This window comes from Esox lucius, chromosome 2 (genome assembly GCF_011004845.1).
Source record: "Esox lucius isolate fEsoLuc1 chromosome 2, fEsoLuc1.pri, whole genome shotgun sequence".
Taxonomy (NCBI): Eukaryota; Metazoa; Chordata; class Actinopteri; order Esociformes; family Esocidae; genus Esox; species Esox lucius.
The window spans coordinates 20,813,043-20,839,999 of record NC_047570.1 but is presented as its reverse complement, the minus strand read 5'-3'; the positions used below and the strand labels follow the sequence as shown (position 1 = coordinate 20,839,999).

Below are 26,957 nucleotides of genomic sequence, written 5' to 3'. Positions count from 1 at the left end.
CAACAAAAGCTTGACAGACTTTCAAGTAGTGACAGTCGGATTGGACAAGGACCGTTTGGGGGAGGGGTTTATATACACATGGCTGCGGTTAACTCAGGTTGGTATACACACAAAGCTAAAACATTTATTGTTCATAAACAGGGTCGTTATTTGTGCGTGGTCCAGATTACGAAACAACTGGAGAAAATCTGATTTATAATGAAATTATAATTTCTCAATTTTGCTGGTTTAATTAGTACCCTCTTGATTTTACTGGCCCGGGGCCATCGTTAGTTGAGCCCAGTATGGTGACTAGTTTGCAGGCCTGCTCTTAGGAACAAATCTATGAAGAGGGAGGGTGGCCATCTGTTGTTCAATAAAAAAGAACTGCATTTTAGATTGCACACAAAGTTATTATTCATTTCACAGTCATTCCAATGAGGCTGTAACATAACATTTGGAAAAAATGAATGTGTCTGAATATTTTCCTAATGCACTGAATATTATGGACATTGAGATCACAATGCAAGAATTATTTCCACCGATCAGCCATGAAATTATGACGACCAGCCGAATTGTGTAGATCCCCCTTTTGCCGCTAAAACACCCCTGACCCGTCAAGGCAGGACTCCACTAGACCTCTCAAGGTGCGCTTTGGTATCTGGCATCAAGACCTTAGCAGCACATCTTTTAAGTCCTGTAAGTTGCGAGGTGGATCCTCCATGGATCAGACATGTGTTCAGCACATCCCACAGGCACTGGATTGGATGGAGATCTGGAGAATTGAGGCCAAGTCAACACCTTCAACTCGTTGAGATCCTCAAACCATTCATGAACCATTTTTGCTTCATGGCAGGATACATTATCCTGCTGAAAGAGGCCAATGCCATCAGGCAATACCGTTGCCATGAAAGGGTGCACATGGTCTGCAACAATGCTCAGGTAGGTGGTACGTGTAAAAGTAATACCCACATAAGACAGGATCCAATTTTTTCCACACAACATTGCTTAAAGCAAAATTCTTCCAGTAGTGCATCCAGATGCCATGTGTTCTCAAAGTAAGCAACGCACACACCCGACAACCCATGTGACGTAAAAAACATGATTCAGACCAGGCCACCTTCTACCATTGCTCCGTGGTTCAGTTCTGATGCTCACGTGCCCATTGTCACGCTTTCGGCAGTGGACAGGAGTCAGCATGAGCACTGACTGGTCTGCGGTATACGCAGCCCCACACGCAACAAACTGCGAAGCACTGTGTATTCCGACACCTTTCTATCAATACTAGCATTTATTCTTTCAGCAATTTGAGCTACAGTAACTTGTCTGTTGGATCGGACCACACAGGCAAGCTTTCGCTCCCCCATGCGCATCAATGAGCCTTGGCCTCCCATGACTGTGTCGCCCGTTCTCCACTTTCCTACCTTGGATCACTTTTGATAGGTACTGACCAATGCTTCATGGCAGGATACAGCACAGAACGATGCAGAACGAGAACACCCCACAAGGGCTGCAGTTGGAGACGCTCTGACCCAGTGGTCTAGAGAGCACAATTTGGCCCTTGTCAAACTCACTCAGATACTTATGCTTGCCCATTTTTCCTGCTTCTAACATTAAATATGAGGACAGAATGTTCTCTTGCTGCCTAATATATCCCACCCACTGACAGATGCCATGATAACGAGATCGAGTGTTATTCATGTAACCTGTCATAAGTGGTCATAAGGTTATGGCTGATCGGGTACTACAAACTCACTTTGCAAACACTAATGCTTGACACAAGTTCCTCTTGCAAAAAGTTTATAGTCAGATGACCTCGATTTTAGAAAACTTTTAAGTTGTTGTCAAACATATAGGTTAACAACTGAGGTTTTGTTAGGAAACAAATAAAATGAACAGTAAGGATCTATGCTTATCATCCAGGCCTAGGGACAATGGAAAATATTGTAGATTATGAAATTGTGGCAAAATTCCATAATCGGGATGATTATGGAACATGTAAATAAATGAGTGATCTGAAAAGGTTCTGCCAGTCTCTCACATTGTACTACGCCACTAAACATCCTCTGCAATGTATGGTCAATGAAGCAAAATGGTAAAAAGAAGAATATTGTTTTGTTTATATTGTAGGCTAATTGTTAACACTCTCCTACTGAAAGTAACAAGAGAAGACAAATCGGCTAGAATATCACTTGCACGGGCCAAAATAACATTGACTAGCTGCATAATCTGCACAATACATGATGCACACCACATCACAGGGAGCTGTACCAATGAATTATGAAGATTTGTCACATCAGATGGTTAGCTACTAAGGCACATAAAATGCACACAGAAGTGCATGCACCTGCAGGTTAGTATCGGTAAGAAATTTAAATCTATTTTCATCTCTGATCTTCAGAGGAGTGACTTGAAAAACCTCTTGCCAGTCACCGAAATGTTCCGGACTACCGGTTTTATTTAACTGGTGGGTCGCAAATCTCACTAATTGTATTGTATAGCCTAGATTATATACAAAATAAAAAAAACATCTTCACACTCTTCATTGCAAGAATGTAATCTTAAATTACGAAAAGACCCAGTATTTCCATCAGCCTATTATCGGTCTCTTCCCAAAGGATGCTCAATAATCAACGTCTAAGAACCACTTGAATGTGCCTCACTGTCCGCCAAGAAAGTGTCCTGAGGTCGAGGTCTTCTTGGGACCACAAAATAAATATCCTTACCAAACTGTATCCGTGACATGTATATCCGATACCCAAAATATCCATCTGACTTGTTGTAAAATCAATACACAATCTGACTGATATCTAAAGTCGGTCATATCAGATACAAAATATGCCAGGGATGAGGGATAATGAGATTACAATTTTTGTTGTAAATTATAGATGCATGCAGAAAAAAAAATACTAACTGCAAATCGGAGAAAATATGTATAGGTTATATGTATAATAATGACTCAAATAAAAACGTTTATATTGTAGGCAAATTGTTAACGCTTTCCTACTGAAAATGACAAGAGATAGAATATAATTTGCGCAGGCCAAAATAACATTGTCGAGCTGCAGCACAATACATTATGTGCACAACATAACAGGGAGCGGTTACAATGAATTAAAGTTATTATAAAGAATGAACATCAAATAGGCTTATCCTTCGCTAATAAGTCACATAAAATGAGCACAGAAGTGCATGCACCCACAGGTCAGTACTGGTAAGAAAAGACATGTTTTCACCCCTGATTCCCAGATAAGTGCTTTGAAAAATCTCTTGCCATTCACCGAAGTGTTCCAGACTACTTATTTTATTTAACTGGTGGAGCATATATCTAACTACAATTTTTATTTATTTTTTAGATTAGATTCAACTTTATTGTCATTGAACATGTACAAGAACAGTACAACAAAATGCAGTCAGGATCTAATCATAAGTGCAAATAGAAGAGGGTAGAAAATGCACTACCCTCTTAAACATTATGTACAAGTATAATGTATGTTACACATTTGACATACAAATGTATAGATGTGCAATGAAGACAAACGCAGTAGAAATGGCAAACATCCTCTGCAATGTATTGTCAATTAAGCTGGCAACCATACACATTTAGATATTTACATATTATAGTACTAGTTAATTATTAAACACTGATATTTTATTGTAATGGCTTTTTAAATGCACAAGAAGAATATTTACATAATGAAAGATTACCTGATAAACCATTTTGGGCTAGAAACTAGATTTGTAATTGGGATCGTTAATAATCATAAATCAGGGTGATTCCGGCCAATCGTGGCATGAAATTCTCATATCGTCCCACCCCTACCCAGGCCGGCTCAATATTTTGTTCAAGTCACACAAAAATGTCTGTTACTTTCAAAACAAATCACCTTTCTGAATAACATTGAATACTTTTATTGCAACATTTCCTCTTAATTATTGACGGTACCTCTCAGTCAAACTTCAATCTGTACATACCTTAGTGTCAGCCAGTGCATTGATCACATTTCCCAGGGCAAGAAGTGAGCGATTGATGTTAGCACCTTCCCGCTGACGTGCCCCCTTTGCATTAGTTGCACTCATTCGTTCTGATCCAGCAAGGTCAATCAGGCTCATTTTGGCCACACGAACATTTGGATTAAGGCTGGCTGTTCTGTCCTGTTGTTTCAAGTAGATCTAGATGACAAAATGTTTAAATTATCACTTGTCCATCGATTGCTGTGTGAAATGTTTAGGACTGCTTGCCACCTGGTAAGAGAGAAAATATTGAAGATTCCCTCTATGGTGTACCTGAAATACAGCATGAGACCTTGAAGAGGTGGCATTCATGTCTGTGGGGTGCTGGGTTCGATTCCGATTGCCATAATCCAAAGCTTCAAGGATGTGCTCAGCAGACTTTGGCTACAAACAGTCATAAAGACAATGTACAAAAACATTAAAAAAAGAAAAACCGCTGAACCACACTAACAACAGACAAGAATTAACCTGCTTTTCACAAACCTTGTGCAGGGTAAGGCCTTGGACAACCACACCTGTTGAGGGGTCCTCCCTCACTGCAAGAGGACCTACATTAGCCAAGAGGTCCCGGATCTGCTCATTATAGACCTGCAAACCAGTTATGACATTTTTAAAAAAGCTCAGTCCCCACTGGAAAACAATTAATAATGCCTCGAGTGAGACCCTGGTTTATTGTGATGCATCAGGGTTAACACCCCCCACACTTTATTACTTTGCATCGAACCATGAAATATGAGCCATGTGGTTGTATAGTGTGTGTATAAATGTATGTACTGAGCAAATATAAAAAATCATTCAAAACTAGACCTTGAGTTTCAGACAGGACCAGCAGTAATCACGTGCATCTTTGTGTTTGTCAATAACAGAATATTAGTGAAAAGAAAACTAAAACATGCTTGGAAAAGTGTCATTATTCAAGAGTGTATTCAGGGCTTGAAATGAATGTCCCATCATGATGGTTCAACACAGACTTTGGAACGATAGAACAGAAAAATACAAAATGTACTCACCAGCGGTTACATACAAACATGTATAAACACAAGGCCAATGAAATTCTTATTTAGCTTAAAACTAGGTCACTTAGTACATTCTAAGTGCTGCAATGCGTTCATCGGGAAGATGGTGGCGCATCGAAAAAACACCATTCTCAAATGCACACTTGATGTGAGTTGTTATACAGGTGGACATATTGATTAGCCTATAGCAAATTAGAAAAAATGAAAGATGGAAGATGCAACTATAGGACTGTGCCTTTGGACAGCCCAATTAACATTTTGTAAACCAAATAGAAAATAAAAGCCGATTTCAGTGGGCAAATCAGGAAGTCTTCAAAATAATCTGCTGTTTCTCTACGGTTGGATTTTGGCTATGGGCTACAAGAAAGCAAAGATAAGCTATGTAAAACATCCAGGTTTGAAACAATGATGCCCTCGTTATGTTATTATTTAGCTTATGTAAATGCAGAATCATTATAAAAAAGAAAATTATATTGGGCATTTAGGCATAATTAGAATGCGGAATTCATCTGCAGACTGAGGTTGCATATGGAAGCACATAATTAACTTACGCCTCGATGACGCTGTAGGTATGAAAGCAGAAAGATGGCAGAACATTTTGTGCAGCTACACAATTCCTCAGAATGCACTGATTCTCCACAGAGGTTGCATGCTGCTTTTTATATATTATAGAGAGAATCATTTTCGCTGAGCATATTGGGTGTCAAGTACCTACCTACATAGGCTACCAATTACTGGCAGGCTAGCAGCCTGCTAAAATAACAATATGGTTTTTAGATTTTATAGACTTACAATAAAGATTGTGAAAGCAGGTTACATAACATGGGCTTTATTACAAGCCCTTTTAGTTCCTGTTTAGTTCCGAATTTCAGTTAAGGTGTTAAACACAACCGTGGTACAGACGAAAGTAGCTATAATATACCTCTCCTAAAAGCTGAAGCTCTTCAATCAGTCGGTGAAAGTCCCCAACAATCTCAGCAGTTGGTCTCATTGCTGAATGAGCCTATTAATACTCTTAACCATTCAGAATTGTAATAACCTCCAAGCATGATCTGCTTGCACGATACATTTTCTGAAATATGTATTATAAATGTTGCAGTTAGTGAATTATTAAAACAAAGTATGTTAATATTTTGAGGAAAAGTTGGCTATACGTGCAAAAAACTTTCAACAAAACGAACTTCGCTAGCCATCTACACAAATCAGTTTACTAGCCGCCCAAGTGTATGGTAGCCACGTTTGAGCTACGATCAGGAAACTACATATTTTGCTGGCCGAAATTTCACTAAGCCCTAGTTACTATTGAATAGTATGACATATAATCCCCATAACACCTAGCAGCAAAATGTTAAACTGGCTAGTTTCCAGTACTTTTAGCATTTACCCCATTCATTAGTCCAATAGAGGATTTTTTGATTCAGTCCAATAAGGTCTGTTTCGCATTGGATTACACCACCTCGCCGTTCTGATAACTGAGTAAATATGTGTAAGACAAGGAGACATTAAACATATTTATCTACATTTATATTTGCCTAAATAAAAAAATGACAGCAAGCTAATTAGCCACTAATGTGGCTCCCTTAATGAACTACACTTATGTTCCCATTTTAATAGTTTGGCTGAGCACAAGTTTCTTTTATAATTGTTCTACCTCTGCAAGAAAAAGTGTTGCTAGAGCCATGTGTTAAGGTACAGTACTATAAGATTTTACCTGCAAACAGCATTTTGTATCGTTTGTTGTAAAATGTTAGGTAACTTATTTAAGATATTCATGATGTACAGTATGGAATTAGGTTTCCCACCACTCTATATAAATATGAACATGCCATCATGTTTTGAATTTGAAAAATTTGTTATGTACAAACTTATTTATGCAAACGTTAGCGATGCTTTCCAGGGTGCGCCAGTTAACTCGTCACATCGAATAGTCGGATTACAACCAGAAAGATAACTAGCACACCGATTAAATTATGCATACCACCACAGCTGGCACTGGACTATACAGGAAGTTATTTTAGTTAAGCACTACAAAACTGATGTAATTTGTTCACATATTTTACCAGGCCATTATTACAAATTTGGTATGCTATAGTAGTCACTTTTTCTTTCAGCTCCGACAGCACATATCCTTTCAAGTAGCCATTTGTTGAGCCCCAATTCACAGACTTACATCCCATCTAGTGTTTGTGAGCCAATGACCCTTTTTAGCAGTGAAGTAATTTGTTTCACCCCAAAACAAATCAAACTGCTGGCCCTCAACCTCCCACTCCGCCTGATGTGCAATAAGGGGTTGGTGCACTGTCCCACTGTTGCTAGCCATAGCCTCCTACGGCTCTAAAGACATCACCATGCCTGCAGGTCCCAGGTTCCCTTGGTTTTTAACCATTTCCGGTACAGACCAGGAGGCATCAAGCCATGCCTGTAAATCTGACTCAGATAAAGTTCATCAACCAATGGAACCGGGACTTCCTAACCAAAATACCTCAGTCTGTCAGGTTAGACGTCACCCTACTTCAACTCCACCCGATTTAGAAGACTGGCGTACCACAAGGCTGGGTGAGGAGCCATCTCCTGTACTCCCTCTTCACCAATGAGTGCGTTCCTGTACGTGCGTTCCAACATCATCGGCAAGTTTGCAGACGACACGGCGGTGGTAGGCCTGATTAGTGACAATGACGAGTCAGCCTACAGGGAAGAGCTCATGTGCCTGGCAGCATGGTGCGCTGACAACAATCTGGCCCCCAACGCTAAGAAAATCAAGGAACTCATTGTGGAAGTCGAAGTCTAAAGGCTGCAGCCTAGTGACCAGCTTCGAACTCCAGGGTGCTCACATCTCTGAGGACCTCTCCAGGAACCTCAACACCTCAGATCTGGTCAAAAGGGGGCAGCAGCGCCTGTACTTCTTGAGGAGGCTGAAGAAAGCATGCCTTTCATCCAAGATCCTTGTCAACTATTACCGCTGCACAATCAAGAGCATTCTGACAAACTGCGCCACACTGATTTTTAGCAGCTGCTCCCAGGCCGAAAAGAAGGTCCCGCAACAGGTGGTGAAAACCAGCCAGAACATCACTGGTGTCCAGCTTCCTACCATTGCAGACCTCCAGCGCAAACAGTGTCAGCGCCGGATCATCAGGGACCCTACACACCCATGCCACAAACTGATTCCTCTCCTACCATCAGGCAGGCGGGACAGGACTGCACCAGCAGGCTCAGGAACAGTTTCTTCCCATCCACTGTAACCCAGCTGAACTCTGACCCATCACTTACCATACAACACCCCACATCTCAGGGACCTTGTTGCACTAGTCCCTTGTACTACTCTGACACTGCCTTGCAAAGCCTGAAAATTGAAGTTTTCAGTGTTTACAGGTAGATGTCAACCTCAGGAACCTCAACGCTGCATTTCAGTTGCACATGCACCTTACCTAAACACTATACCTAATATTTGTACACTTTCCGCCCTACTCCATTTGCATTATTTTTACATTTATTATTGCCATTTGTACGGCATTTGCCTTCATTGCACATCTACACATTCCACTTGTAATATACATATACTTGTAAATATTCTGGCCTCTGCTAACCAGCACTTCTGGTAAGATGCTTACTGCATTTTGTTGTACTGTTCAATGACAAATTTCAATCTAATCTAAATTGTGAGCAAGTCAGACAGTTCAGATTACACACACACACACACACACACACACACACACACACACACACACACACACACACACACACACACACACACACACACACACACACACACACACACACACACACACACACACACACACACACACACACACACACACACACACACACACACACACACACACACACACACACACACACACACACACACACACACACACACACACACACACACACACACACACACACACACACACACACACACACACACGAAATAACATGAAAGTATGTCATTTGTCAACTGTACTGATGAAAAACAGACAAATGTAATAAATTAGCAAAATTGTTATTCAGTTTTGTGAATAATTATTTAGTGTAATACATTTGTAATCTTCAGTAAAATAAGCAGAACAAATACAGAGAGACCATTAAATTAAAATTCTGCAAATCTATCACACAAACAAAACCAAAAGTTACCTCAAGATAAGAGAATGCTACATCAAATACTTTTTCTTCCTTTACTTGTTCCATGCGATTGAAGAGCTCATTCATAGTGAGATACATCACACCTGGGTCGTTGCTTGAGCCCAACATTGTATGCGTCTTGCCTGCTCCTGTTGCACCATAAGCGAAGACTGTAAATATTAGAAATAAGGATTAGTAATGAAAATGTGAAATAGGGCTGCATGATTATTGGAATTATAACCAAAATTGCGATACCAGCAATATCAAAAATGAAAACTTGTGCGATTTTGGGTTCAAAAAAGGGGGAAGAGACACTCGTCACTAACTTACGAAAATGCCCCCAAATTAATGAGGATACATTAATGTTTTAAATATGTCTAGAAATTAGTAATAATGGTTACAGGTTTCGAAGGCACAACTTATTTTTCTTATTCAGTTAGCACATGAAGTACAGTAGGCTATAACCTCGATGACCTCATTTCTGAAGAGTTCTGTCAAAGAGTTAAATTGAAATATTTGCAAGTAATGTAATATTATATAACACACACACACACACACACACGCACGCGCGCACGCACGCACGCACGCACGCAGGCAGGCAGTTTCATAACTCCAGTTCTAGGAGTGGAGCGTCGCCCATAGGGGCTTCGCTCCTATTGGTTTACCCCTCTGCCAATAGGCAGTCACTGAACATTTTAATATGCAAATCACACCGCTAATGGCCATCTGCCCCATGGCTATAAAAGAGGTTGTCACACTCTGCTCAGTCTCCCGACACAACCTTCTTCACGAGAAAAGCAGTCAGAGACCGGTCAGGGCATGAACCCTATGGGCGACGCTCCACTCATAGAACTGGAGTTACAAAAGTAACTATTGTTCTATATCGTGAAGCTTTGGCCATAGGAGCGTCGCTCCTATTGGTTTAGGGCAAAGCGAACAAGCCCAAGATGTACTCCCTGCCAGTCGCCTACCTCACCGCTGTGGGAGGCCAGATCAATCGCCGGACAGAACCAGTGAGAAAGACGCGGTTTTGACAACGGCTGGCCCACCTTGACCCACAACCACTGCACATACAGTGCCAAAGCGTGCACCAGGCACAGACGATGCAACCCATCCTCCCTCACTCCCGCATGGGGAGGGGGAGAAAACGCCCACAATACCATCTTCATGGAACGAAACGACGGCTTGATCACCTTAGGCAGAAAGGAGCAACACAGTCCTGCTGCCATTGCCGCTAATGCCGAGACAGCCAGGCTGCATCGACAGCACACAAAGGTCATTGACCCTCTTAGCAGAGGTCAGAGCCAACAAAAGCGCTATTTTAAGGGACAGCAACCTCAACGGTCTCTGATCAATCGGTTCGAACAGCGCGCCACACAGCACCTCCAGAACCAAAGCCAAATCCCACTGTGGCAACGTCCACTGAGCCTCCGGCCGGAGACGGCGGAACCCAGCCAGAAAACGTTTTAGCAAGGGATGACTAAATACAGACACTCCATTGAACCCTTCATGACACGCCAATATCCCACAAGTGTACACCTTGAGCGTGCAAGTAGATCTTTGCTGATCAAACAGACCCTGCAGGAACGACAGGACACTGCCAACGTCACAGCAGAAGGGGTCGACATCCAAGTCCTCACACCAGTGGGCAAAGATCCTTAAATGGCTTGCATAGCTAGCTGACGTGGAGGCCGCCCTTGCACCCTGAAAGGTTGAGACTACCTCAGTCAGTCCTCGCCGCAGCAGCCTGGCCCTCTCAGGAGCCAGGCACATACCGGCTGGCCCAGCACAAGGATCACCTGTGTCAATGCCCCATGGCGGTAAGGGAATCAGCCATGGTGTCCCCACCACCATCTGGGCCGCCTCCGCAAACCACAGGGCACCCAGGCGAAAAGATGCGATCAGGATGAGCGCACCACATTGAGCTCTCCGGGAATGTGAAGGGCCCTCAGAGACCTGAGGTGTACCTGTGCCCATTCCCAGATCGCCATCGCCAACAAGTGGAGGGGCAGAGAACGGACCCCGCCCAGCCTGTTTACGTATTCCACAGCCGCCGGTAACGCACCGGATCTAACTGCACACCAGTGCCCTAATCGACACTGTGGATAACTGGAGCCCCAGAAATACCACCAGTTGACTGGGCTGAGGAGCGCTCTTTTTCCAGTTCACAGCGAACCCCAGGCATGTGAGCTCAGTCACCAATCTGAACGTGTGAACCCGGGCCTGTTCCGCCGAGTGCGCCAGAACCAAAAGGTTGTCTAAGTAGGCCAGAACTCTGACCCCTTGAAACCTCAGCGGTCCCAACACCGCCTCCACGGACTTGGTGGAAGTGCGGGGGGCCAACATGGATCCGAACGGAATCCGCATGTACTCGTACGCCTAGCCCTGAAAGGCAAACCGCAGGAACTTCCTGCGGCAAGGCAGTATTGGGACATGGAAGCCTCCTTCAAGTCGATGCTGACGCAAAAGTCCCTGGGGTGCACGCACTCCAAGAGACGTTTCGTTGTGAGAATGCAAAAGGGCTCTTCGACAAGCATTTGCTCAAAATACGCAGGTCGAGAATCTGCCTCATGTCTCCCATTTTATTGGGCACCAGGAAGTAAGGGGAGTACAGCCCCTTCTCCCACCGCATCAAGCTCTCTACACCAGCCTGCCGACAGGCAAGTCGGCGGCCGGGGCGCTGGACTAGCAGGGACCACCCCAGCGGTCGAAGGTGGTGAAGCCATCCTTGGCTTAATAGAAATCACCAAAGATTGCATTCAAAAAAAAAAATCATGAAGACAAATGGGAGACTGAGTACAGTGTGACAACCTCTTTATAGCCATGGGAGGTGTGACTTGCATTTTTACATTCAGTGACTGCCTATTGGCAGAGGAGTAAACCAATAGGAGCGAAGCCCCTATGGGTAAAGCTTCACGATATAGAACCTACAGTTACTCTTACAAAGCCAAGACAAAGAGTGCCTGTTCTGTAGTAATATTGCTAACAGAGTAATATTTAAAGATTATATAGACTCCCTTTGGTGCCACAGCTCACTGTATTGGTAATCATATAAAAACAAAATACATTCATTAGTAAAGACTTCCAAAATGCCAATTTCAAATGGAAGACATTTCAGGCTCATGTTCAAAGCAGACTGGGGACAAAGTTCCTCACTCAAAACTTTCCTTTTCAACTTATTTGGAAAGGAAAGAAAAAGGTGCAGTGGTCTCTTAATTCTATCTGTAGCTGTATTTGCTATACAAGTTACTGAGATCTCTACGTCGTCAAGAAATTAACTGTGAAAGTTCCCTTGTGCAAACGGTTTCAAAAAGGTTAACTTGTGTATTAGCCGCACCTATGTATTACCCACAGTGGTTGAAAAGGGTTACAAAATCTGTGCACAAGCCGAAGCTAATTAACAGGAAATGACGGAAACTCTCACATAACAGACTGAAATAACAATCCTATTAGTATCCAAAAAATTCCTAATACCTGTTACAGTATTTGTTTTGTTAATTTGTTCATCCCTATTATTCCCAACTTTTTTGTATTGAAAATGTAAAGAACTTTCAGAATACCCTATGAGACTAGTCATTTGTGAACAGTTCCATAATGGTTAGTTAAACATTTTAACCAAGAGTTATTGTTAATTCTTACATAAAAAAACTGTAGTACTAACATGAATTAATGATGACTGCAAATAAGTTATGAAATGTCAGTGTATATAGGCATACCAACATTGGGCAGCTGTGCACAGGAAACCTACTCCTATTTTCTTACCTGTACAGTTATAACCATTCAATACTCCATCAATTATCCCTTTAGTAGTGTTCTCAAAGATATCCACCTGAGATGAATGCTCTCCAAAAACATGATCAAACACAAATTGCAAGTCCTTGTTGGATCTTTTGTTGAGATCCCTGTTCCGAAGTCTTTGCCCACCAAAAAACGTAGTTTGCTGTTCCTTGGGGTCAAATATAAGCATGTGGTTGTCTACAACATGGACAACATTCCGAAAATTCTCACACTCCTTGTCATTGATTGGCCGCACACGAACAACAACTTTGACATGGCTGCACACATCCATGGCTCTTCTTCCTATACATTGACCTAGTTAAGAGATCACAGAAAATGTTGTCAGCATCATGACAGGGTAATCACAGTTAACTTTTTCCAAATGTATGATTACAAAGCAGGGCTGTATAATGAAAACATTTCACGCCCATATAATACGGCAAATATAAGCATGCAAACTTATAGCATTCACAGCACTGTTTTGCGGTTTTAGTGATAGTACCATTTTGTTTAATATTTTGCAGGATAAGGGTAACTTAAGATCAAGTACTTCAAGCACAGTTCCACCTTGGAATCAAATCAAAAATATATTGTCTGTCATGTTAAATGTCTAATAAATTCATGCAACACCACTATAACTTAATTTTAAGCCAATCACATCTGCCATTTTTAAGTGGGACTTACTCCTGCCAAATCATTTAGAAAATGCAGAAAAACATTATGAAGAAGACCAAGATAAAACTCCACTACTGTACAAAAGCTTGGTGTCACATAGAAATGTCCTTGTTTGTGAAAGAAAAGCATTTTCTGTCCATTAAAATAACATCATTGATCACAGACATTGTAAAGGACTACTGTAGCTAGAAACTAATGATTTTTAATGGAATATCTACATAGGTAAAAAGAAGCCCATTATCAGAAAACATCATCCCTGTGTTCCAATGGTATATTTTTTGACAATCCAAACTCCTAAATATAAAAGGCTAACTGAACATAAGAAACCCTTAGCGATAATGTTAGCACAGCTGAAAACGGACACACTCATTAAAGAAGCAATAAAACTAGCATTCTTCAGACTAGTTCATGATCTTCAACAGCTTTTGCGGGTTAAATTACAGGCACAAATACATCAGAAACAAAGAAATTAAGGCTATTCCATATGAGACGTTGCCAAAAAAAAAAAAAAAGTACTCCCTTCATAGAACAGCAAAAACGGTCTCAAACCAGAACATAATGAGGAGTGGGAGGCCCCGGTGCTCAACTACGCAAGAACACAAATGCGTTAGATTGTCAAGCTTGAAAACAATGTCTCACAGGTCCTCAACTGGCAGCTTTATTAAATAAAACAAAAAAAAAATAACACTCAATATCAACAGTGAAGAGGCGAGTCCAGGATGCTGGCTTTCTAGGCTGATTTGCAAAGAAAAAGAATAAGATGGGCAAAATAAAAGACACTGGACAGAGGAACCATACCTAGAAGGCTAGCTACAATTGTCATTTACAACATTGACATTATGCATTTCAGACCAATTTAAAGTTATTTGAACAGACAAAGTGCTTTTCTTTCAAAAACAAGGAAACCAGGAAATGTTCCATTGGGCTACAACATCAAATAGATTAAAATCAACAATTAAAACAGCTGCCAATAAATGTAATGATTAGTTGTCAAAAATCTTGTCGATTAAAATCGCATAACATTCTCAAAGTAGCATCGGTTGGCTACTTGTACGTGAGGAGTTGTTTAGTCGAGCAGGCCAAGCATTTTAACGTTACAGCAGTGATGATTATTAATGTCATAGAAACTGAACAAAATGCAGGCTGTAAGAGAGCAATAAGTGAATTTTGAAGCCCTACATTTTTTTTTTATTTGTTTATTAGGGTCAATTGTGATCTACCATCTGGTGTCAAAAGTAATTAAACTAATAAAACGAATGTCCCTTACTAGGCCATGTCTTTTACGGCATCCTGAAATAAATGCAGCAATGTAACAAAAGTAATACATAGCCTATATTCATTAAGTCCCTTCCGGTGGAACCTTCCAAAGACAAATCCAAACATCATGAATGTTAGAAAAATATCTTCACTCCCAATAAAGCCATGAAATGCTTATGCTGACCTGCTTTCGCAGACGTAATCTCATTTCCATATGGAAAAAAGATTTAAAGCAGTAATAAGAACCAATCAAAAGTAGTGTTTCAAAAAGTGAATTCAACTTCTTTTAAATCACTTTTAAACAATGTTCATTATTGATCCTTTTAAGGTGCCTTGTGCAACATAACATCTATCGGCAGTGAGTTGTATATCAGTTCTCTAACTCCATTAGGATCTGACATTGTCTTTACAAACTATGAGCATACTGACCCTGTTTGAACCAGTGTCACGTCCAATCATTGATGCTGGAACAATGAACACAGTCTTTCGTGTCAAATGGGGTTAAAGTTGATAGGCCTTTTCCCTAACTACGGAACACAGAATGAACAAAGTAAACAGCTAGCACAGATTATGTTTTGATTGGTTTATCTATTGCGTTAGATGCATGGTTGTTTGACCACACCAGGTTGTAACACTATTTTCCAGCAAGAACATGGAATCAAGGATTGTTTGCGCAGACACAACTTAGCTCATTAGCATATAGTCTCAACCAAAGACTTTTGAGAAACTTTCCCAAAACGTATCTGCGCTCATACAAATAGAAAAAACAGGAACAATGATTTTCTACATAGTATTGTTTTTTTCTCAGCCATCAAGTAACTTACACATAGATTTCCTTCACTATCTAGCCAACTAGCTAAATGAGGCGATGTAACCTACATGTCAAGTAGAAAGGTAGCCAACTCTTATGCTCGCGTTCCTTCCGTATATTTTAATTTCTGGAGCTTTCAGTGTAGGCTACGTGAACCCAAACAAAGCTTGTCATCGGCTTTCACCGCACACACATTCAAGGAAGTGCACGCCTACAAATGGCCCACTTTCTACGTTTTACTTGCAACCATGGCACTGAGGATAGTATCAGTCCTGACACTATGCCAGAGACTATTTTTTAACATTAACTGATGGTATGAAATTTTTATTATCTGATATTTCAAATGCTGGATTAGGCACCTTTAACGTAATTTGTAGAAACTCAATGATCCAATCCAGGAATCATGAACGACCATTACTGTCTGAAAATACAGGTCCATGTACTGGTGAAAGTAACTATGCAATGAGCCAGGACACAGATTGTCCTAACAATGTACGTTAAACACGTTAAGTAGTTGATTATGGGCAGACTGGAAACATGTGGGCAATGCCTTGCAAACCAAAATGTCTGCAGTCGGGACATTACAGATGAAAACGCAAACTGGTAGTTGTGAACAGTGACATTTGCTAACCTAACAAGCTTGCTAAATCTCATCACTAAACAGCAAGTCAACAACGAGGTAAAGTTAGTTTTATAATGGACATTCATATTCGTCCTTCAAAACCAACTAATTTAGGACAACAAAAAGTATGGGTTCTTGATCAGGTGAACTACAATCCACACTTTTCTATTTATCAATCAATATTTTGTATTTTTGTTTTTCCAAAATATCATTTTTTATAATTATATAAAAATGCAATAGTGTCTACAAGAAGTGTGCCATGACAACAAAAGTGCAATATTCAGACTTGGGGGAGGATGGGCAACAATCTGCGGCTTACACTTTTTTTGAAATCTCATCCTCTCTAGTCGAGCTCGGCGGTGGTGGGGGCAGAGAGGGAATTCAAACTTTTTATGAACAATGCCCCCAACTTCATGCTCTTCCTCTGAGAGTTATTGGGAGTGGCATCATCACTGTACCATGTCAGCCTGGCTCAATTGAACGATCAGACGGTTATCTAATTCGGTTTCGCTCAGCTCCACCCCCCTTTTCCGAGATAGTAGAGACTGATGTCACCGCCCGAAAGAGCGTCTGTTCTACTGTGGGGGGTGATGGAATTGTTGCGCAAAGGAGCGATGTCCGAGGTCCCGGAGGATCTCAGACAGGAGGGTTTTTACTCCAGTTACTTCCTGGTTCCCAAGCGAACAGGAGGAGTGTGGCCGATCTTGAATTTGCGCAAATCGAATGCGCATGTAGCAAACCAACCGTTCCATATGCTCACAACCACTCGCCTGTTAGAAGCCTTCCTGTGGGGCGGGATTTGTTTGAGCAGACCTCAAGGACGCTTAACATCCATGTCCCCATTGTTCGCAGCCACAGGAAGTATTTCTGGTTTGGGTCTACAAGGATTCCATTCGGCTATGCTCTGGCTCCACGTACTTTCTCCAAATGTCTGGAGGCGGCGCTAGAGCCCCTATGCAGGGAAGGCATGAGGAGATTAGCCTGATTCTAGCATCGTCCTTGGAATTGGCCAGGTTACACACCGTCCAAGTGGTGTGTAACCGGTGGAACAAGAGAGTAATGAGGCCAGACCAAAAGGTTTCTTACTGGTCATGGACACACGCAAAATGAGAGCACGCATTTCAGAGAGACTCAATCTGCTCTCTGCCCTCAACCTGTGCCACGGGCCATCATGTCCCTTTTGGGTATGATGGCTACAGCACACGCAGTAGTCCCCCTGGCCCTACGGCACATGCACAGCCTACAGGCCTGGTTCGCTCGCCAGCGGGTCAACCCAGTATGTCATCGGAACCGGACTTTGTTTCTGCCAGCTCACCTGCAAAGGGACCTGGATTATTGGAGAGACCTCTTGGCACTCTCTCAGGGTGCTCCTCTACACAGGTTGTCAGAGTGCGTTCAGGTTTTCACAGACGCCTCTCTTCATGGATGGGGCAGTGTGTGTCAGGGTCAGGCTGTCTGAGGCATTTTTTTGCCTCCCGGCCCTCACCACGTCAAGCTGCTGGAAATGGACACGGTCTAATTGGTGCGGACGCACTTCACGGACATAGTCAAGGGCTGCGATGTCCTGATTCACTCAGACAACCAGGCCACAGTCGCTTACATCAATCGCCAAGGGAGGGGGGAACAGCTCTAAAGCTCTCCACCAATCAGCGACATCTTTGGCTATGGGCACATGCCCATCTCCGCTCCCTGACTGCAACTCACATTCCGGGACATTATGTCTCGTGGTGGCCTTCATCACGATGAGTGGCTTCTCATATGGTCATTTTTTAAATGTTTTCCCATGCCACTAGGAGCTAAAGCCCCACTAGGGGACGCTGCTCCTTTCACATAACCAGAGTTACATTCCCGGTAACCAACGTTTGTCAAAGGAGTCCTCGCATTGAAATGGTTTAATTTCACTGCCAGGGCATAGGACCAGACTAATATATAATAATCTACACGTTATCCCTGTGAGAGACTCACAAAGACACTGTTTTTGTAGCCTATAGAAATGACCTTTTCCTCCTCTGGGTTTTTCTATAGGCCATCTGGCATACATTGCACTGGTCAAAATAGTAATGTCAAGCCAAACAAAAGCAGCCTACCAAGATGTCTAACTATTTTTGCCGTTTGCAATATATTAAGACCAAAGTTACAGCTCACGCGTGCTTCCTCCCTACTACCAGTATAAACGCTGCCTTGTTTACAGTAGGGTAAGTCTTGCTAAAACTTATAGCAGCAATAAACAAATTAGAAATGTGTACAAAAAAGGTTTTTAGAAAAACATTTAAAAACATAGATGGAATATGTACAATCCTGCCTCTAAACAATAACTTCTCGTCTTTACTTACCGAACGAGACCAGTGTATTTCTAGCTAGTCAATTATGTTTAAGGGTAGGAAGGATAGTACATTAGTGTACTAATGCAAGTATATGATCACAAGTCATTGTAAACTGATAAATAGTAAGAGTATAAATGGGGAATGTCAGTCACAGAAAAATGTAAAAACATTGATCGCAGAAGTCATTTTTGATTGTTTTTATGCTAGTATTACAATGCAAATATAGCACATACAGCGGGGAGACCAAGTATTTGATAACCTGCAAAATCGGCAGTGTTTTCTATTTACAAAGCATGTAGAGGTCTGTCATTTTTATCATAGGTACACCTCAACTGTGAAAGATGGAATATAAAACAAAAATACAGAAAATCACATTGTATGATTTATAAATAATAAATTTGCATGATATAAGTATTTGATCACCTACCAACCAGTAAGAATTCCAGCTCTCACAGACCTGTTAGTTTTTCTTTAAGAAGCCCTCCTGTTCTCCATTCATTACCTGTATTAACTGCACCTGTTTGAACTCATTACCTGTAAAAAAAGACACCTGTCCACACACTCAATCAAACAGACTCCAACCTCTCCACAATGGCCAAGACCAGAGAGCTGTGTAAGGACATCAGGGATAAAATTGTAGACCTGCACAAGGCTGGGATGGGCTACAGGACAATAGGCAAGCAGCTTGGTGAGAAGGCAACAACTGTTGGCGCAATTATTTGAAAATGGAAGAAGTTCAAGATGACGGTCAATCTCCCTCGGTCTGGGGCAATATGCAAGATCTCACGTCGTGGGGCATCAATGATCATGAGGCAGGTGAGGGATCAGCCCAGAACAACACGGCAGGACCTGAAGAGAGCTGGGACCACAGTCTCAAACAAAACCATTAGTAACACACTACGCCGTCATGGATTAAAATCCTGCAGCGTACGCAAGGTCCCCCTGCTCAAGCCAGCGCATGTCCAGGCCTGTCTGAAGTTTGCCAATGACCATCTGGATGATCCAGAGGAGGAATGGGAGAAGGTCATGTGGTCTGATGAGACAAAAATAGAGCTTTTTGGTCTAAACTACACTCGCCGTGTTTGGAGGAAGAAGGATGAGTACAACCCCAAGAACACCATCCCAACCGTGAAGTATGGAGGTGGAAACATCATTCTTTGGGGATGCTTTTCTGCAAAGGGGACAGAACGACTGCACCATCAGTAAGAGCATTGAAGATGGGTCATGGCTGGGTTTTCCAGCATGACAATGACCCGAAACACACAGCCAGGGCAACTAAGGAGTGGCTCCGTAAGAAGCATCTCAAGGTCCTGGAGTGGCATAGCCAGTCTCCAGACCTGAACCCAATAGAAAATCTTTGGAGGGAGCTGAAAGTCCGTATTGCCCAGCGACAGCCCTGAAACCTGAAGGATCTGGAGAAGGTCTGTATGGAGGAGTGGGCCAAAATCCCTGCTGCAGTGTGTGCAAACCTGGTCAACAACTACAGGAAACATATGATCTCTGTAATTGCAAACAAAGTTTCTGTACCAAATATTAAGTTCTGCTTTTCTGATGTATCAAATACTTATGTCATGCAATAAAATGCTAATTAATTACTTAAACATCATACAATGTGATTTTCAGAATTTTTGTTTTAGATTCCGTCACTCACAGTTGAAGAGTACCTATGATAAAAATGACAGACTTCTACATGGTTTGTAAGTGGGAGAACCTGCAAAATCGTCAGTGTATCAAATACTTGTTCTCCCCACTGTAAGTTAGCATCGTGCCATTCTTAACTGCACAATAAACAATGATTAATAAAGAAAAATATGCTAAAATACCACTAGCATGTTTTAAATTGTTGGAATTCAACCATAGCTGCCCTAAGTAGAAATAAAGAAATGTAACATTACTGAGGGCCTTAACACTAGAATCACCAAGCCTTTCAGACGAACAGCCAGAGCTGAACGCTGTTTCTTGTCATTAACATTCTCCTCCGCAGCGTCACCATCCAGACAGAGCACCAGCTGATCTATCTTCAAAATATATTTAAAAAAATGAATGACAGAATTTGTTTTAAATGGTTAATTCATTTGAAGAATACAAAAATGTGTTTGTATTGAAGATATCATACAAAAACAAACAATTAAGAAAAAAAAAATTCTAAGAACACAGGTTACAGTATTTTGTTTTGTTTATTAGGCCCAACAAACGTACAAAATAAATTACACAGCCAATCTATAGGTGACACACATTTTCGATACGTGATATGAATGAGTTATCGAAAAACCAAGAAGCGTTATTAGAAAAAGACCAGGTCAAATATAAAGAGACTATGTGAACAGTAAGTCTTTGCAGGTCTCTCAGGGGGTTCTAGGAGCCATCAAGTAGATTTCAACGCCAATGCATAGCTCTAGTGGTAAAGGATATCGTAGGCATTTCGTTGTGTGAATAATTATTTAACCTAATACATTTAGATTTCCATTTGATGAATTAGCCTACACGATTGAAAAACGGTAGTGTACAATAAGTAGCCTATATGGTTTTTTATTATGTTTCTATAATAGCCTAATTACATTTTTGAATGGTCATGAAAATCTTGAATTTCATTTTAAGTTCATTCAAATTAAACCAAGGCTCTGATCATTTGTCTCGGAGTATCGCGCATTCATCCATTGACGTCATGTATTCAGTGAGGGGTTATTAGTGCCTGGGTACCAATGCTATGTGCCGTGGGCTGTTGGTGGATTAAGCTGGAAAGCGTAGTAAAAAAAACAGGTCAAGTCTAAATAGTTTTCCATTTGTCAGTATTGAATTCTGATAACGAAACAATGTAATATTTGCCTATTTAGGAAAAGTAATGGAAGGAGGAGGGTGCAGCTTGAAAAATGGCAGTTTTAATATTATTACAAATTCAAACACTGATTGGCACAGGCAAACATTAATAGTGTCGTCTGAAAAAAAATCTAGAAAAACGAACATGCATTCTGGGTTGTTTGACCGAACCTAATGCATAAGTAACTATGTAGTAATTACATTGCATGTTAGCTAGATTTAGCCTTGTGCAAACTAGTCAATACCTGCCATTTTATCTTACTGTCATGTAGCTAGCGCTAGCCATTCATCAACAAGTCTCAAATATGGCAGTATACATGTAACGCAATAGATAGCCCAGGTGACATTTTTATTGGCTTAGCTGTTTTTGTTTATTCTGTTTCATAGTTATGAAAAAGGCCCATCAACTTCGACCCCATCTCAAACAAATCTGTGTTCATTGATCGAGCATCGAAGGTTGGAGGTGACAGTGCTTCAGACCGATCAGTACGCTATGTCAGTAACGGTATTGTCAGATCCTAATGGAGTTAGAGAACCAATATCCAACTCACTGCCGATAGCTGGCGCAAACTTATGGCAGGCCAAGTGAGTCACAATCATTAGCGCAAGACGCCATAACGAACAAGACCACATTTTGACAGATGACACGTCTCGTAGCGTTATGGCAACACGCTTTGGCAGGCGACACGTCAGGTAACGTTATCGAAGCACATTTTGTCAGACAAGACATCATTTGATGTTATCGAAGCACATATTTGAATGGGCCATCAACATTTGTAAAAATATACTCATTGCAATTAATCTTGTTAATCATTTTCCCACAAATTACCTTGTACCTTTGAATCACAGACAGTGAATTCTATTGTGAGTTACTCAAAGAATGAAATGATCCAGTTTTCCATTATTTATTTGATCCATAATCACTGGTTTTACTGGGTTGAAACAATTATACCATGAGGAAACACACTGAAAGACAAAGACATTTATGTTTTACAATAAATCAATGCTTTCCTTGTTTCCTGTGTAACTATGCATTCCTACTCTTCATATTTTTCTACCAGTGCCTTTTAAAAACTAATGGTAATTTTGGTTAAAAACCTAGATCTGTCACAGGAAATTAGGGTTGTGAGGATGACAGTGTGCTTCTGGATACATTTTTATAGGTGTCCTTCGGCAATGACTGCCTTTGTTTACATTGCATAGTTAGAGTAAGCTGTTACCGCCGCCACCTTATCTAAGCAACTGATCGTGTACGGGTCAAGTCAGTTGGCAATAAAGGAATTGCACTCACAAAACTTAAAAACAACTATACCGCTCTATACTTGCAGGCCTATTATTTAACTTTGGCAGAAAGACTCTACATTAGAGATTTGTCAGCAACAATAAGACTTTCGGTTTTCATATTTTGCCTTAAAAATAAAAAAAGTCTGCGGTGGGGCTATAGTGTGTATTGTGTAGGCTACATTTTAAAAGGAAAAACTATGTGGGGTAAAATATAAACAAAACAAAATTACTACTTCAATAATACTTTAAGTACTTTTTTTTTTTTAAATGTAGGTGGCGCAAACTGAGAAATGGTTAGAGCTTAAGTTAATGTAGAAAACCACACTATTTTCCATCCCCCCACTGTAATGTACAAGGGATACTTTTTGCTGAAAAACTATTCAGTGCCGCAGTGAATGTATTATACGAAAGTACAAGTACAATGTGAAATCATGGGGCACTGTGCACTACATCCAGAAAAACTATTCTACACCCTCTTTAACCCCCAATGCAACCCAATATACATTAAATCCATATTGCTAGTGGCTCTTATCAGAAGTCTGGTAGCTGATCCATGATAAGTTTTAGATCATGCTTAATTGAGATAGAGCATCACAAAGAAATGTATATAAGTGGAAAGCACTCACTCAACCTACTATCCCAGGTACATTTTGGGCCAAACTACCAATAAACTCTACTTGTGCCAAATAAATAAATTAAATTCCGATGTTTATGGCAATAGATCTGCAGCCTTGCCAAATGAATGCCACAGTGTCAATAGTTATATTAAAATAGGCAACAAGTGCTGGACAGAGTTGCTACCAATAAAAAATGTTTTTACATTGTAACTGTTCTAAGTATTCTATTTTTGAGAGTTGTTCAAATTTGAGTGTTAACTTAAATGTTCTACATTTGTTATTACACGTTTAGAATAAGTTTCTTAATAAAAAGCTTTTTTATTTATTTTATTTACAAAACAGGGCAAATAGTCATTAACAGCAGTGTAATCAGCACAGAAAAATAGAATAATGAAAATCCAGTCGAATCATGACCTAAAAGTTGAAAGTCAAATCAAATTGATGATTTGGTGAATTGTTACACCCCTAGCATGCTAATACTTGAAAGAAACAGAGTACAACAAGACGAAACCAGCTACATGCAACAATCTGACAAGTGGGGGGAGCAGAAGAGAAACATTTAAACACATACTGATGGGAGGATTGGGACCTGGTGTGCATAATTATGGGAGACAAGACAATGAGTGAGTCTGGGGTGAGTTCATGAAGGGACGGGAACTAGTCATCACTGTACCGTGACATGGGGCATTGCCTCACTAATGTCTACCATGATATCAGAGTCTAGATAATCTAAAACTGGATGTTCTTCAAAGTATGCTAAGATACCTGGAGTCTGTTAATTCACTTTAAAATTCAAAATAACACGGCATTGCCAGCACCTTTTAAACTTGATGCTGTGACAAAAGTTGAAGTCCTTATGTCCTAATCAGAGTTGTTCATATTACCAAAAAGATATAATCAAACAGAATCTGAATAGCAGAATTTGTTAAATACACAGCTTATAACATCAGCAATAGCTACAATATATCACACTACAAACATCGTTTTTCAGTGAACTGTACATTATTTTTCCTTTTAGGAAATCCTGTTGAGTTCTTAAAGCTGAATACAATTGTGGACAGCAATATGTTGATGACATTTTAATGTTGTGCTTGTGTTTATACAAGTAATAAAACATTGATTAACAAAGTAGAAAAACATCATCCTTGAGTTTGGCACACAGCTTGTGTTGGGGCAGACAAAGTGTTGATTGAGCTACATAACCAATAAAGACAAGTGAGGCAGTTCCAGTGGGAGACATACATGCCCGAAAAATATTTAAGCAACATAGATAGGAAACTGTCGATTTTTCACCTTAACAACTTCCTCGTCATCACTGTGACACTGCTAATCCCTAATTTAACAGCACAAAATATAGGATTAGTCTCATTTTAAGAAGCGTTCCATCTGATGTTTTCGGTTGATCTAGCATTATTATGTTACTGGTAGTCTGAATTAATTGTCTTGCTCATATTCAACTGTGTTTCCACATGGAATAATCGTTTCAACCAAATATAACCAGTGATTATGGATTCAAAGAATTAGGGGAAACCAGAAAATGTAATTCTTTTTGAGTTTTGTAGAACAATCATATTGATATATTTTACATTGTAATACAATAACAATGTACTATATACAACACTTTGAATCACTATTGTCTGCGATTCAAATTGTCAAGTTAATTTGTGGGAAAATATTGAGAAGATTAATTGCAGTGAGTATATTTTCACAAATATTTAGAGGGCCCATTCAAACGTGTTCACTTCGATATCGTCACCTGACGTCTCGACTGCCAAAGCGTGTTTCCATAACGTCACCTGATGTATCGTCTGCCAAAATGTGGTTTTGTTCATCACTGCATCTCGCGCTAATGATTGTGACTCACTTGGCCTGCCATACAAACTTGCATAGTGCATCTTTAACATTATTATACATGGCATGATCCATCAAATTAGTAATGTGGGGAAAGCTTAGCACACGAGCAGCCCACGTTAAGTATATGCACAATAGTTACCAGCTAATGTGAGGTATGCACAACTGAGCCATGTATTCTAGAATATTTTTTTCTCGTCAACACGTAACGTACAATATGCCAAACGAAGCCATATGAAAAACATGCACGTTTTACATTGGTTTACAGTCAATACGTGTCTTAATCAGAACCCATAATATAATAGTTTTAATGTAGGGCTGTAACATCGAATCAATAATCACATTAATTGGCAACTATTTTTACTACGTTATCGATTAGTTCACCCCAACTAGGACTCCACTATGTGCGTAGGTTCTTAAATGCCGCTGCTGACCAGGAAGATTATTCGATCATAGCACGGCTTTCCCGGTAGCAAATCCGCGGGCTACCGAGAGAAAGCTACAATGCCCTTCCCCGTTCTGCCAACCATAACTTAGGTGCGACAAACATACGACAATGCGTACTAAAGAAACTGCAGAAACAAGATAAGCGGACAAAACAGCTTAGGTGTATTGTAAATAATCAAAAGGGCTAAACGAATGAAGTTTCTACTCAAGTAGCTCGAGGAGAAAAGCTGATTAAAAGGTACAGAAGTAACCGCTTATGAGCTGGAGACTTGAACTAGCCTCACGTTAACTTTCAGTAGTACCAACGCTGCTTGTATCAATAGGTTAGCCAAACCAACCAAGCAGTGATGTCTCTCAGTACATTAGGTTGTGGTTGATATTGGTGAAGCTAATGTTAGCTAGCTAACAAGGCACATTTACAGCCGAAATACATATGTAATCATGGTTAAATCAGCCATCTATTTATAATTGGACAACATTCACATTCAAGTAGTTAACATTAATATAGTTGGTGTCAAAAACGGAACAACTAGAAATATCTGCGTCGTCAACAGTACGGTAGTGTCAATAGTTCTAGTAGCCGTGGCAAACTAGCGGGCTAACGTTAAATAGAGCCATAACGTAAGCTCAGCTCCGGCTCAGAAAATCAAGAGCTGTACGTTGAAAAATACACAATAAACATAACTTGTACAAAACATAATCGTATAATACGTTCATAGCTTACCTTTGACTGTAAATTTCACGTAGAGAACTGTCCTCACAACGCCTCATGTACTGTCTACTAGCTATTTCCAAGATCAGCGCGTCTTTTCAAAAACATGCCCCCCTTCCCCCGTTTCCTTCGCAACAGCTCATTGGCTAAATTCATTAAAAAAAAAGTAATTGTTGAACTCTCTCTAATAGGCCTACTGCTTTTAGATATGTATTGTGGGTTTGTTGTGGTATTGCTTCCATTTTTTTGGTATAAAATATTTCTGGTCACCATTTATACAGAAATGTTTACGGATTGAGAGTTTTACACAGCCCTGTGGTGGACAGCCCCGGTTCTTCCGTGAATCTCAAACCCACACTGGCTCCGTATTAATTCGCATACTAACCATGCTATATAGTATATCATATTAAGATTACTATGTCTCAAACTATTGGCGTAATCTCAGATCACACTGCAAGTACGTACTTAACGGGTGATGGTGAAGTACTGTTTATTAGCCTACAGTACGCTATATGCCAGTATTGGAACGGTGAATATTTTTATTGTCACCAATAAACATTGTGTTCAACTGACTAACGTATTTTTTATGAAAAGTTTATTTCCAGTACAAATAGTATCTATGAACTTAACAGCTT

At 40.6% G+C, this 26,957-nt stretch overlaps 1 protein-coding gene across 1 annotated transcript in view; it reads right to left on the bottom strand.

Moving 5' to 3' along the window:
* kif18a (kinesin family member 18A) overlaps positions 1 to 26,440 on the bottom strand; it is a 102,621-nt gene extending 76,181 nt beyond the window's left edge. Inside the window, exons 1-6 of the mRNA XM_010890491.5 lie at positions 26,335 to 26,440; positions 12,891 to 13,220; positions 9,141 to 9,298; positions 4,477 to 4,581; positions 4,267 to 4,377; positions 3,955 to 4,152 (exon numbers count right to left, since the gene is read on the bottom strand). Coding sequence (XP_010888793.1) covers positions 3,955 to 4,152; positions 4,267 to 4,377; positions 4,477 to 4,581; positions 9,141 to 9,298; positions 12,891 to 13,197 — 879 coding nt within the window. The 5' untranslated portion in view covers positions 13,198 to 13,220; positions 26,335 to 26,440. The remainder of the gene's footprint in view (positions 1 to 3,954; positions 4,153 to 4,266; positions 4,378 to 4,476; positions 4,582 to 9,140; positions 9,299 to 12,890; positions 13,221 to 26,334) is intronic.
* Between the last annotated feature and the right edge of the window lie 517 nt (positions 26,441 to 26,957).